The sequence below is a fragment of the Agelaius phoeniceus genome, chromosome 5 (assembly GCF_051311805.1).
Source record: "Agelaius phoeniceus isolate bAgePho1 chromosome 5, bAgePho1.hap1, whole genome shotgun sequence".
In the NCBI taxonomy this organism is placed as follows: domain Eukaryota; kingdom Metazoa; phylum Chordata; class Aves; order Passeriformes; family Icteridae; genus Agelaius; species Agelaius phoeniceus.
In genome coordinates, this window is record NC_135269.1 from 29,956,507 (window position 1) to 29,970,724 (window position 14,218).

The window sequence follows — 14,218 nt, forward strand, 5'->3', positions numbered from 1 at the left end:
TCCAGTAACTCTCCTGCCACATCTGATGTGGGGTTTTGTCTCAGCACCTATGGATAATGATTCTTTCTCAGTTAAACTTGTCAGGAAAATTAATCCATAAACACCAGAGGTTTATGTCCAAAAAGGAGACAGAGGAGTCCTGTAACTTTATTCAAATAAAGGGAGAGGTCATGGGGCTTTACCCATGGTGTCTCTCAAAATTTTTAGGGGACACAGCTCCTCTTTTTTATCCTAATTTCCTGGCTGCATTTTCCCTCTGTCTTTCCCCATTGGCTGAGGTATGTGAGAGGTACAGACTCCCTAAGATGCTGAATACCTAAGATGCCGAATACCTAAGGCCCCTTCTAATGTATACCCACCTCCTGTTATTCTTTTTTTCTTTTTCCTTGTGTCTCTGTTTTTTTTTTCTCTAAATCTAGAGATTTAGCAGTCTTAAGTGAGTAACAGTCTGTGTTAATTAATGGAATGTGTACAGAATTTATGGTTCCCCCCTATTGCTTCTTTCACGTCTCCAAACCTGGCCTTATCTACCATCAGGCTCACAGTTTGTTTGTAAAGATAGTTCCTTCTAACTCCTTTCAACCTGATGCTTTTTTGTAGCCTTTTTTCTTTGTCTTTCTTTTTTTTTTTTTTTTTAAGATAGGTGTGTGTTTGTGTGAGTAAAATGTGCTTTTCTAATATTTAAAAAAACACCTAGTGGGTCATATCACAAGGTCGTCTTTTCAGCAGAGGGCTTGAAGCAAGGAGCTGCTTCATCAGAATTAAATTTGAGGCTAATTATCCAAACAAGTTCACTTCAACAATCCTCCCTGAACGCTCATTTGTCAGTACTTTCCGTGCCGCACGAGTAATAAAGTAACACAGGGCTGCATTTGCGCTCTGCCTCCTCCAGTGAGCCCTCAGCCGCAAGCTCAAACTACAGTCCCTGTCCTTCTCTCGGCCGATGCCAGATGGATGCCAGTAGCAAGGGGCCCACAGCTGTCGGGAGTCTGGGGCAGCCCCTGAGGGGAGAATGGCCGAGGGCCGGGGGCAGAGACACCGCCGCCCCCGCCCTGCCCTCAGCAGCCAGGGCAGGGCACCAGAGATCCCGGGTACAGCGCAGGGACAGACCGAGAGCTACGGCGCTGGGCCCGGTGCGGCGGGAAGGAGCGGGGCCCGGGCCCCGCGGAGCAATCAGGGCGCAGACCCCATCCCGTCCCGGGAGCAGCCCCCAGGACATCCCGCACCTCTATCCCGCCTTGCCTCCCCCGCTCCTCGCGGCCGGGCGGCGGCTGCAGCCCCTTCCCCGCGGGACCCGCCCCTCCCCGGGGCGGAGCGCGGCGGCTGCCCCGCCTCCCCGGCCGCGGCGGCTGTCACGGGGCGAGCGGGCCGCACCGGGCTCCTGCGGGGCCCCGCGGCTTCCCTTCGGCCTGGCCGCGGCTGCCCGGCGGCATCCGCGCTCTACCACCATGCTCAGGCGGATTCTGCAGCGGGTAAGGCAGCGAGGCCCGCCCCAGCGGCGAGGGCGGTGTGCCGTGCCGGTGCCGCGCCGGTGTCGCTTCCTGGTGCCGGCCGGGCTCGGAGCTGCGCTCCCCGCGGCAGAGCCGGAGCCACCGGCCCTGTCCGGCCCGTCCTGCGGCGCAGGGTTCGGGTTGGGGCCGTCGCGGCCCCGGAGGCCGTGAGTTTGTCCGCCCTCGTCCTCTCGCCGTGGGACGGCCCGAGCCCCGACGGGACAGGACGGGCCGGGCCCGCCGTCCCGGCTGGGGGCGGCGTCGTGCCCGGGCTGGGCGGAGGTGCTGGCAGCGGGCGGTTCCCGCGGCCCAGCCTGTCGGAGGGGCGAGGGGCGGCCCTGGCCGGCGTGGCTCCTTTCCGTAGCGCGGCGGCGTCTCCGCCCGCCGCCTGCGCCCGTCGCCGCGGCTGCGGCCGCCTGCTCATAGGGCAGGATAAAGGGAAGCCTGGCCTGGGGAGAGCCGCCGCCGAGACCTGCGGTGATTTCCTCAGGGGCTGGCAGGCAGCAGGCTCTTAACGCCGTCCGGCCGCCTCCCGTGCTTTAGGAGCCGGCTTTTCCGGCAGCTCTGCCCGGCTTGCGAAGCCAAGTTGTGCCACTCGTTTATGAAACCCTTCTCGCTTGCCCAGATCCCCGCCGGTGCTGGTCCCCTTGCAGTCGGCCTGCGGCTCATGGGGAGCTGCCGGGAGGCGCTGTTGCGGGGCAGGTGCCGGCGCGGTCCCGGCTCCGTGCGGCCGCGGGCTCGGCGGGGGATGCGCCCAAAAGGGTTGAGTCACGCCGGCGGTGGGCAGGCAGCGCTCCAGATCCCGCACCGCCAGAGAGCCGGGTCGGTGTCAAGCAGGAGGCGCTCACGGCTAGAGGGAAAACCAGCTGCTCTCCCCGTTTTATCAGCTGTTGCTTCCAAAGCGTGCTGCATAACACCTCTGCGAGAGAGTGTTTCAATGGAAACGCTGGCTTGCTCTCCTTATCTGCCTTACAAAGAAGCCTTGTTACAAGAATGAGAGTTAGGGGTAAAGTAAGCATACCACCAACTTTTTCAGTGTAAAACATTTCTCAGGTTATTTTTCAGTCGTAGACCCTGAGCAGGTGAAGATCTTGGTCTATTTGGAGCTTCGTGTTTACAAGGAAGAACTTCCTTCCTGAAGCTTAATGGGAAGCCCTGCTAACAAGCAGGGAAACTTAGTACGGACCTAATTAAATATTGGCAGCAGTTAACTGGGTGTTTATTGATTCTGAGAAACACCAGGCCATCAAGGAAGGCTTCTGTAAAAGAGGAAAAAGCTTCATATAGTGCCAAAGGATATTTGCCCCTAAGCAGGAATTCTGCTAAACACATCTTATAAACATCTAAAGTTAATGCAATAGTTTGTGTGTGAGAAACAGACATCTTTCAAAAAAAGATTGAACAAATAGTTCTCCAGTTGCTCCTGACAATTACGAGATTATTGTCAGGAAAGGTGAAACAGACTTCTTTCTGCCTAAAAATTAAATAGAGAAATGCCAAGATTTTTGAAGGTGTTAACCTTTAATTGCCAAAAATAACTAGGTTTTTAAAAATTCACCTCATACTAAAAGGGGCTTTAGGCACTTTGTAAAAATTGTGATTGCATGCACAACCTCGTACATACGTACCATTTTGACTTGCGCTCTGGTTGGCAAACTATGAAAAATACTTCTGCTGTACTTTGATATTAAAAATGAACTTTAGGTATATGTCAGATATTTTAATAAAGAACATAATTATTAATATTTTTCATGTGTCTTGTGCAGTAATTTGAAGGATAAGGCACCTCCACTTGACCATTTGATTGTCTATCATTTGTATAGCTGGCAAAAAACCCCTGCCTTTCTATCAATATTATATGCTTAGAGGTGATGTCACTCTTTCTAGCCAGAGAGCTGGTCATTTTGAGTTATAAAAGCATGTTATTTGAAAAAGGAATTCTTTATTACATTCCTTTTGTTGTAACTCTGCTGGCTGACAAGCTGCAAAGGAGGAAGACAACAGCTACAAAGATATGGTTTATAGTTTCTGATTCCTGAAGTTTCTAAAGATCAAATGTTTATTTTTTATACTGCTTCTCTACCTTGATCACCTTTCTGTTTCATCCCCAGTTGTAATTTCTGTTTTTAAAAGCATCTTCACTGTGACTTTGAATGACATATTTTCAAAGTAGAAAGTATTATATACTAAACATTACTTATTTAGCTTTTGAGGTTACCATCTCCATGCTCTCTTCAACTAGCTTCTCATTTTACTTTCTTTCCCTCCAAGCTTCTAAATTTTTTTACAAGTTTCTAAATTTTATGTGTGTTTTCAACATGACATCTCAGAGATCCACCTGTGTTGTATGTTTGCACCATAACACCCCCTTTGGTGTGTTGTTGTCACTTCCTGGTTTCATGCATTGTTCATCATACTGATCTAGAAAAAGGTAGTTTTTCCCAAAGGCATCTGCATGGAATGTCTGAGATGCACCTTTCCTGCTCAAATAATTTGATTTTTGTTGGTGGATTCCTTGGAGAGTAGTCTTTTCTTTATTGTGTTCAACTTTGATGCCCTCTGTGGGCATTGTGTCATCTCTCTGTTGTTAATCTACTATGGGACAGTGGTAGTTGCCTCTGACCTGTTAAAGCAGAGCTCATTTCTTGTATTGGCAAGGAGGCATTTATTTTCAGCTGCTAGAAAACTGATTACTTTGACCTCCTTCTGAGCCTTCTACCCATTGCTCATGGCTTTTTAGTGGGCGACTCATCTATTGGACCAGTGTGACTACTTTTGCATTAGTTTTTGTCTCCATTGTTTGTCTTTAACAGTCTACAACTGTTGGCTACTCTGCTCTGTCGGGTGCTCTCTGTGCTCTTCTATTGCTTTCTGTTTCTAACTAATGCTTGAGTTCTTGGTCTTGAGATCTTGGTGTCTGGGGGAGAACAGTGCTTTTCAGGCATTTCTGTAGCTCAGGTAGTACAGTCACATTTTCTCTTACTCCAAGCTCAGGCACAGAGGTATTTATTTGTCTGAAATCATTGCATCTCATGCCTGACTTATAATTTTCTTTTCACATTTGTAAGTGCAGGGCTCACTTGATAGCATATTTACTTGGATAGCTGCTGAACTGCAGCTGTGCCTCTGCCCTCTCCTCAAAGGGAGCATGTGGGCCTCTTCCTGGGCACAAAGTATGTTTGTGTGAAACTGATGGCATGATGAGAAAGAAAAGTTTTATGCCCTCTGAAGTCAGGAGTAATTTCATTTTACAGGGTCATAAAGTAGCGTCACACTGCTTTAGAAGTAAATGGTGATACTGTTCTGTATGGCAAAATACACTGTTCTGGGCACCGAGAGTTCTTTGGCAACAAGGGCTTTGGCCCTCTTACCTTCTCATTTTTGTGTCTTGTTTGTTGCTTCAGGACCTTTTTATGGTTGTAGTAGTACCCTTAGTAGTCATACTTAAATCTGTGCTGGAAAAACTGTTAAATCTGAATTTTTTCACATTTTCTCAAGGCTTTACATATTTTTTCAGAGGTTTTAATTTATTCTGAATTTAAAATTGCTGAAAAGAGTCTTCTGACTGAAAGGAATGTAGCTATAGACAGATAAAAGACTATGCAAAAATGACGCAGTAGTGGTCCATATTTATACTCCCTCATATTAAAGCATTAACTCAACTCACTCATTATATAATTTTCTATTCCTTTTCAGAAAACAAGCTGTAATCATTGTCATAATTTTTGTTGTTAATGATGTTTCTTTATATTAGCTGGCAGTTTTGAGAAAACATAGAGAACAGCATGATGAAGTTTAGCATATTACTTCTACAACTCTAGGGCTAGCAGTAGAAACATCGGCTTCTCTGCAGAGTAAACAAATGTAATTGACAGCTAGGAGAGAAGTATGCTGGATCAAAGACTAACTTTGCATTAGTCTTTCAACTCTGGGTATGCCTTCAGATGTCAAATGTTACTTTTGTAACTATACATACACAGAAGCCTGTGTGGGAATTTTCTTTTTCTCTGGGATCAGTAAGTAATTTATTTGCTCCCCTGTATAGGCCATCTAAAAACAAAGAACATCATTCTGAGTCCTTTCATAGATCACAAAGTCCAAATTGTTCAATGTGTTGTGATTCTTTTTTGTTTAATGGAATATGATACCACAGTCATATGTAAGCATAGCATGACTGTGTGTGTGAGCCCATTTGATGATGCAATGATCAATTAAAAAACACATTTGCAATGTCCCATTCTTTATTTGGTAGGTGAAGGATATTTAAATTACATTACAACCTTGAAAGTTAAATTAATTTGGTTTTTGATCTTGGCTTCCTTAACATTCTTCCAATTTTTTATTTAATTTTTTGTATCCATTTTGCAAATGGACACTATGAACTATAACTTGAAAGTTACTTAATGACCTCTTTCCTTCTCACTCTTCTTTCCCATGCATTGCACTCACTAGTAAATGTCACCATTTGTACTAAGCTTTCTAAATCTAGCTTGGAATTATGCTTTCTCTTTTCAAGAGCACACATTGATTTTTGAAAGGTTAAAGGATTTTGCCAGGTACTGTGTAATAATTTCTGTCATACAATGCATGCAATAAGACATGCCATTCAATGCTTATTAGTGTGATTATAGCATGTCTGAAGGGTTTCATAAAGCAAGTACTTTAAACAACCATGGAGTAATAACAGTGTACAGTGGAGTAATAACAGAAGAGCTTGCAACCTGGAGGTTGTAATAATCTCAAATTTGTAGTGCTAGAACTAGCAAAACTTAATATGCAAATCTCATTGCAAAATGGAGTCAACTCTGTGGTGAAATGGGATGGGCAATTAAAAATGTGCAGTGTTGTATAAGGAGTTACGATATGAGGTGAAGAAAATTTTATGTCAATTGTTGCAGAAGATTCTTGTTTTTGGGACAAAATGATTCATTAGGTATGCTGAAAGTGTATGTTCAGATACTGCAAAAGTGGAGGTAGATGCTGCCTGTCTAAAGGCGCAGTTGGACCATCTCTTAGTGCCACTGAAACATTAGATGCAGTATTCTAACTTACCTGTCTTCCTGGGAGACCTGGCTTCAACTTAGCATTTGTTTTAGATATTTTTTCTTCTGACTGTCAATGGAAAACAACCCACATGTTCATTAATGGAGTTACCTTGTATTTCAAAGCTTTCCTGCAGGGTGTGTGTTTCTGTGGGCAGCACTTCTTAACGCTACTGAAAGTTGGGGCAGGAAGGGAGCTCAGGAGCTCCCTGGTCTGAGCAGTTAGCAGGATTAGCTTGGAGGTCAAGAGCAAGTTGCTCAGGCCTATCTCATACTGGAAAAGCTGTTCTTTACATCCAGTAGGAATCTCTCATTACAGTTTTTGTGTCTGGTCTTCCCACTGTGGTCTTCCCAAGCTTAGACCAGCTTGGCTTCCTCTGTTTGATGGCCTCTTCATGAGTGGTGATGTGACTACTATTTGGCACTCCCAAAGCTGTCTCTTCTTCCAGGCTGAGCCAGCCCTGTTCCCTCAGCTTCTTACATGGGTCAGATGCTTCATCCCCAGATGTGTTGGTGGCCTTTTGCTAAACTCGTGCTGGTTTATCAGTGTTCTCCCTGGACTGGGAGAGCAGGATCTTGATGTGCTCCACTGGCTGCTGGCCAGTGGGGTGTGATCACTTCCTTTGATCAGTTGGCTGTGCTCCTTGTTAGCACAGTCCAGGCTCCTGGCAGCCGTCTCTGCAGACAGGGCACACTGCAGGCTCCTGTTTGGCGTGCTGGCTGACACAAGGCCTCAGTCCTTTTCAGCAGAGAGACCTCTGTTACTGCCAGGAGTTCTCCTTCCCTGGCACAGGACTCTGCATTTGTCCCTGTTGAATTGCATAGGGTTCCCCTTGGCCTGTTTCTTCTGGCGTTTCTAGGTCCCTCTGAGTGGCAGCCCTGCCCTTGAGTGAATCGGCTGGTCCTGTCATTTTGATGTCACGTGGAACCCTGAGGAGTGTGCACCTGTGGTCCATGCTGGGATGCATCTTGTTTAGTGTCTGTACCAGTAACCCTGGGAGGAAGTACCAATGCCTTCACTCTGACATATTTTGTGTGTGGATTGTATCTCTGCTTACCCCTTTTTTGCCTCTCCTATTATTACCTTGCAGAGCTTGCATTGCCTTGCCTATTTCTTTTGTATGCTGTGCTAGAAGGAAGTGGTGTTCATACTTTCTTTAGAAATACAATACAGCTAGAGTGAAAAAGCCACGGAGTAGGAAAACCAGAGTATGTTGATCACATAACTGATAACTTCAGAGAAGGCTGGAATAAGGAGAGGTGGTTGTCTTCTCTTACTGTCACCAGGCCCCATAGCTTAGTGCTTCACTCCTTGCTTCCCTTTGGCCAGTCTTCAGAGCCTTTCCAAAACTGAAGTGTATATCAATGGGAATTAAGTCCTTAATCAGTAAACTTGACCTGTTTATGACGTATTTTTTAGATTTGATAAAAAGTAAAAGGCTTTATTATCTTTGTTATCTTTGTTATCTATGAAAGTTGAAAATAGAACATCTTTTTAAAACAAAGCAGGAAAATATACTTAATATTCAAAGAATGTGAATAATGTGTGCTGCAGATTTCTTATAAGAGGTTATATAACTGATTTGTCTTCAAAAAAAAGGAGCTATTTGAGCAAGAGAATTCTTTTCCAGATAAGATTTTGGAGGCACCAAGATCAAGAAACTAAAATTCTGTCCCTCTCTCTGTAGATTTCTATCTATATATTTAAATTCTTTATCCTCTTATATTAAAATATAAAATCCTTTATAGCATTACAAGTATTTCCAGATGGGCCAAAATACAGCCGTAGCATTACTTTATCCCATTTGAGATTGTCATACTGGAGCTAGATAATGAACTTTTTGTTCTTTGTTGAAACTAGGATTGCATATACATATTGAGATAATTTTTTAATGATGTTTCCTTTGAGAATGCTTACTCTTCTGCATCAGTTAAGCAGTGACATTCTGGAGATGAGTAAGAGAAGTTAAAACAAATTTAAATCAAAGCTATAGTTAAATATGGATTATAAGATACAATCCATCTACTCAGATTTTGAATCATGTAGTATTTAAAGTTTATTATCATGCAGTATTTAAAGTTTATTCGCTTATTTTATCTAAGTCTATAATTTCAAATCAATACTGTAGTTTTGATTTTTAACATATTCATAGAATATGTTAAAAATCTTTATAGGTTATCTTACTGATTGGTGTGTTTTAACTTTACCACAGGCTTGATTATTACTTCTATTTTTTCCAATCAAGACAATGTACCCGCTTGTGTGCTTGTTGAATCAACAGGGTTCTCAAACTTCAGCTTTCTGTCTTTCATATATTTAAGGGCTTGTCCATAATGTAGACAAGTTATCAAGAAAGTAGGATAACACTAATTTACTACTAATTAAAGTTTTTAGATGGTAATTTCTACTGTTTTCCTGTAGGATACAGTGACCTAATTTAACATCACCGAGAGTAATACAAGGGCAGAGTTTAGCCAAAGTTTTTGTTTTGTTGTGAGCATTCATGAGAGGAAGTGGTTTAAAATCCTGGCCTTTGCTTCTGGTATCTGCTTGGTTTTTTATGAATGGAGAGTGTTGGATAGAATCTTTTTTTGAAGTGTTGTGCTGAAAGTTATATAATTGCTTGTCAACCTGTTCACTTCTTGCGGAGGGAAAATACCTCTGTATTCCAACAAGTAGAAGAGAGGCCTTTGCATAGGATATGTACTGTGCTTTATTAAATATTCATTAAGTATTAAAATGTAGACTCTCACTTTTGTCTTGCCCATCTATTTCAGACTCCAGGCAGAGGTGGGTCTCAGAGCTCGGATTCGGATTCATCTGCCACACCTGGAAATGCCGTGGACGTGAACAATGACGGCTCCTCAGAGGTACTGTGCACATTCACGGGGCTGGTGTCTTAAATCTTGGATGCTGCTTCCATAGAGCTGTTGGAGTAACTTTTGATGCCCTTCTTAAATATCAGGTTGCAAATGTCATATTCTAAAAATTGTTTGTTATTTAAATTAAAAAAAAAAAAGACGAGGCCATGTTTATATGTAACTATTAATTAGGCTTATCTATCCAAGTAATCACAAGCAATTCTTCCTGTAATTCTAGAGATGAATTATTAAAATTAAAAGCAATGAGATGTAAGCTTAAGACTCCTTGTTAATAAATCTTTCATGAGAGCTGCAAAAAACAAGGATTGACATTTTATCATGCTTGTACTTCAGTTTCACCTTGCTTCTGCTAAGCTATAATGTATACTGGAAACCTCTTCCTTCATGTGAAGTATCAAATATATTGAATTTTATTTGGTAGATAAATGTATTTGGAGTATAAATCCTATCAGTGTTTTGTGTGCTGCATGCCATACTTAATCAGCAGAGTAAGTTGTTACTCTTGCTGCAATCCCATATTTTAATGTCTTTGTATTTTCAGTGTTGTCTGACATTAACTCTGAAAAATGCAAACTGACTTCACTGGCTGTTGAAGCTCATTTGTGCTAATGTAGCCTGATTACCTATCCTGAAAATGTTTTGAGCTTAACATACATACACAGTGCAGGGTTAATTACCCCTATTGCAACATTAAATGGAGCAAAGTGCCCTTTATTACGCTGAGTAAAGTGTGTGATGATTCAAATACTCCAATGTGTGATACAAGAGAAGAGAAACTTTCACTGTGCTGTTTAAAATCCTATCTGTGCATCTGCTTATTTCTACTTTCTTAATGGCTTATTGCATCAATGTAATCAGACATTCCATAATATTTTGCTGCATGTTCTACACGTCAGACATTTTTGAGTCCTAGTCTGTTTTGTGTGCATATTTAACAGTCCCTGAAGCAAATAAATATTCTTAAATTGAAGACTAAAAATCTTACTACTTTTGTAGTTGATTAAGGCATAAAAACATGCAATGAGATGATTTCTCCTTTCTAAAGTTTGGTTAAAATGATACAGTTCTGTTAATATGAGTGCAGCATCGCTGACTGTACAGCTTGTAGGTGCCATAGGGTACCTCAGTACTAATGGAGCAGTATTTTCTTGGCATGGGATGAGCTTTCAGTGTGGTGATGTGCCTGCACTATTGCCCCATTGGCTGTTCTTCCTACTGAGTTGAAACTGGGTCAGACCAAAGACAGCCTTGTCACTCTTGACACGCATTTGTTACATAAAAAAAGTATCTTTTAGTTGTCCATAATTCCATCATTACTTGCATTGGGTAATCCTTAGCATTGAATTCTGAAGTCTCTTTGAAACTGAGCTCCGAACCTGGTGATGGGTTTTTAAATTCGCATGTAACACTACTCGAATCTGTTAGGCTTCCTTTTCCCTCACAGCTTCCCTGAGGTCTTGTCTCTCCTGGAGCTTCTCTTCAGGAGCACTATAGTTAGTCTCTGCAGAATGTTTGCTGTTTGTTTTATCATGATATTCCACATTATTCTGCAGTTAGAAGTCCATTAACTTGTTTTCACTCCAGTTTCTTGGCTAGATTTTCTAATTTGTATTGCTGCAAGATTCAAATGGAGAATAATTATGAAATCTGTGCAGATTTGTATGTTTCCTTTCTCCTCAAGCCTGATTGAAATAAATCCTGATTTTTGAGAATTGTAGTATGAACCAGAAGGAGTGGGAAAGTCTGAATTCAGACTGCTCAAACTGCTCAAGAAGAGGTAAACATTTGCTCATGTCCTGTCTGTGACCATATCAGCACTTCAGGTCCCAGGCAGACCTATAATGAAGTCTTTTATTCACTGTGCAATCTGCCCAGGAAGGAAACATTTGAGTTTCTCTTACCTTTGCAGCTTAGGTCCCTGTCAACAGTACAGGGTTGCTAAATATTCCATGCTTGCAGTGAGTCTGCCAGTGAGATGGTGCTTTCCTTAGTATAATGGAACTGTGTTAACTAGACAGGTTTGCCTCAGCCTCTCCTGCTGCTGTTGCATACTTGCTTATTAATTTATAGAGGCATTTCTGCAGTCTCACTGCACCACTCCTCCCTCTTTGTCTGAAACATCTGAGCACCCTTAGGGAAACATTGTGATGAGGTGACTTAATGCCTTGTAATGCTTCATCCATTATATTTTATGCAGCTTGTTCCTCTGTCACATGAAGGGGCACCAGGAGTGTGAGGAAAACACATAGTGGTATGCAGCATGGTCCTAGTTTCTGGGGCATGTTTTAGATTTATTTATTTTCATGTCCTTAATAACTCTTCCTTCTTGCTTTCTCTATGGTATTGCTATGGTTTTTAAAAATTCTCTCTCCGAAAGGAAAACAGACTTTGCTTTTGGTGATTGTAGAGAGCTTTCAACATAAGAATTCAAACTTTTGATTCCAGATCTGCAATTTTTTGTCTTTATTAGTTTCTTATAAACAAATATGCATTTCACAGGGCTTCATCTGTCCATTGTGTATGAAAGTGTGTGTAACTCCCACTGATCTGTCTGAACATTACCAGAGTGAGCACACTGGGACAGAAGGAAGACAGGAGCTTCGTGACCTCCCAGCTACTAGTGTGGGTCTTGTTTATTTTGTTTAAATAGCTTTGGTGATGGGCTGCTTTAAATGAATGACATTTTCCTGGTGTCAGCCTTTTAAATTGTTTCTTTTGATTCCTTGCTTAAACAAAATTTGACCTCATGTGCATGATTCCAAAGTATACATTCACCAGAAGAATTAATTCATGTCTAGTTTTGTGGTTTGCAGTTGTCTGTCACATGAAATATTTGCAGTATTGGAAGACTTGCAGTCACTGATATATGTGCTTCTCTTTTTAAATTACTTTTGCTTGATTTTCTTATTAAAAAGACTCTTTCCTTATTTGATTGTCTTGACATCAAACTCAGTATCATGATAAACATGGTGTTGGATCAGGCACATCCTTCGTGAAAAGAAGTGTTTTGAGTTCTTATTAGCTAACTTTTTTTAAAAGTGGATTTTTAGTGCAAGATAGGTACATTGGATAAAGGGAACAGAGGGTGGTAATATAAAAAACTCAGAAACTTCACTTTTTCAACATGTTTAGGAGCTTATGTATTGCAGCAAAATTATAAAAATAATTAGGAAAAAAAATTAATAGATAATCTTACTGGATTTTTTTATGGCCCCAAGAAAATGTGAAGGCTGTTTCAGTTAATAGATGTAAATTGTAGTGCATTTCTGAATTCTTCCAGTTGTGCAGTGTAAAACTCACACTTAAAACAAAATGCATGGTTTTATGCTCCAGAACTAGAAGAAGTTAGAGTCTGGAAGTTAACAGCCTCCAGCTGCACAAGGCTATCTGATTCTTTTTGCTGCAAACCTTGAGAGAGTAGATTGGACTTCTGGGGGTAGGCAGCTTGCTGTGCCCTGAATGGGTTTGTATAGAGGGGAAGTTTTACATTGTTTCTGCCAATGTTACTTTTGCTGAGTTTTGAAATCTCAGTGTTTATTCTAGGATGTGTGTGTGATGTGATTTTATTGGGTTTGGTGTTGTATTTGCTAGGTAGTGCCTTTTTCCTTCCTTATACTTGATGTGTATTTACACTGTCTTTTTGAAGGGAAAACTTAAAATTGTTAGATATTATTCCTAAAAATGATGGAAGGAGTCAATACATTGATTATTCTAGTGATAGCTTGAGATGTCATTTCAAGTGTGAAGTGTCAGCTGATAAAGTGAGGAAGATCTGTGGTAAGACTGACCTGTGCTGCTCTCTTGGAGTGGTGTGGGACCTCTCAGAGCCAAGGGAACTTGAGTATGGCTTTTGGTGGACTCCTCACTGCCTCTTGTTGAAGCAGAGGCTGTCAGTAGTGCTCTGTTGTGGTCAAGTCAACTTCTTCTTTTCTTTATTAACTGGTCACGATACAAGTGCTGTACTTGAATAAGCTGTGGCATTCCTGATGTGATGGTGTCAGTAGGTTGTGGCATGTGAGCCATCAGAAGTGGTTTGATTACCTGAAGAAGTTACTGTTTTATTTAAGCTGGTTTTGCTTAGCATATTTTATGGAGTTGACTGCTGGGTTTTTGCCCACTTTGAGTTTTTGTTTTTCCACTGACTTTTTGTCAGTTCCTTGGTCAGTACTTTTCCCTTGAAAAGCTGATTACAGTTTTTAACTTGATAAACCTATGTATTGAGTGTAGCACTTGAAATACAAATTCACTTGTTTCTAGCTGTTGCTCTTTCCTGTTGCTAAAGCTGTGTTTCTTTGTACTGTCGTTCTGTAAATATCTGTAAGAGGTGAGAAACAAAGAAAGGAAATATATGTGTGGGTTTTTTTTCAGTTTGATCTTTTGTTATGTGAGAATGCCTAGAAGCATTGAAAAAGTGGGGAATTCTGTTAATAACTATAGTCAATACTAGTATGAAAAGTTTAACATGTTTGACTACTGAGAAGTCAACAAGCAAGCTGATTGTTTACTGATGGAAAAGAATAGTTTGCATTTGTAGCAAACACATTGAAAAAGCAACACAGCCAGGCTGTCACACCTCATTCAATCTCTGCCCTTTCTGGGACAGCATTATAACAATGATAAAATGTTATCAGTGTCATCTTATGTAGCAGACATATGAAACATTGCTCAGTTTGCCTTATTTAAACTGTTAATATTTAGTGGTATTGCTTGTGATTAGTACTGTGGATAGTACATAGTAGTGGGAAGACTTCAAATACCTTTTGTTGGAATGAGTGCTGAAGAAGCTTGTGAGTTCCGGATTTT

The 14,218-nt window shown here is 41.6% G+C and overlaps 1 protein-coding gene across 2 annotated transcripts in view; it reads left to right on the top strand.

Annotated features, from left to right (window-relative positions):
- Positions 1-1,313: 1,313 nt before the first annotated feature.
- The window catches only part of EEA1 (early endosome antigen 1), a 67,569-nt gene continuing 54,664 nt past the window's right edge, over positions 1,314-14,218 (top strand). The window contains exons 1-3 of one of the 2 annotated variants that reach the window (XM_054630914.2): positions 1,314-1,472; positions 9,311-9,403; positions 11,915-12,037. In XM_054630914.2, the coding sequence (XP_054486889.2) occupies positions 1,449-1,472; positions 9,311-9,403; positions 11,915-12,037 (240 nt within the window). In that variant the 5' untranslated portion in view covers positions 1,314-1,448. The remainder of the gene's footprint in view (positions 1,473-9,310; positions 9,404-11,914; positions 12,038-14,218) is intronic. The other variant, XM_054630915.2, reaches the window with a different exon arrangement.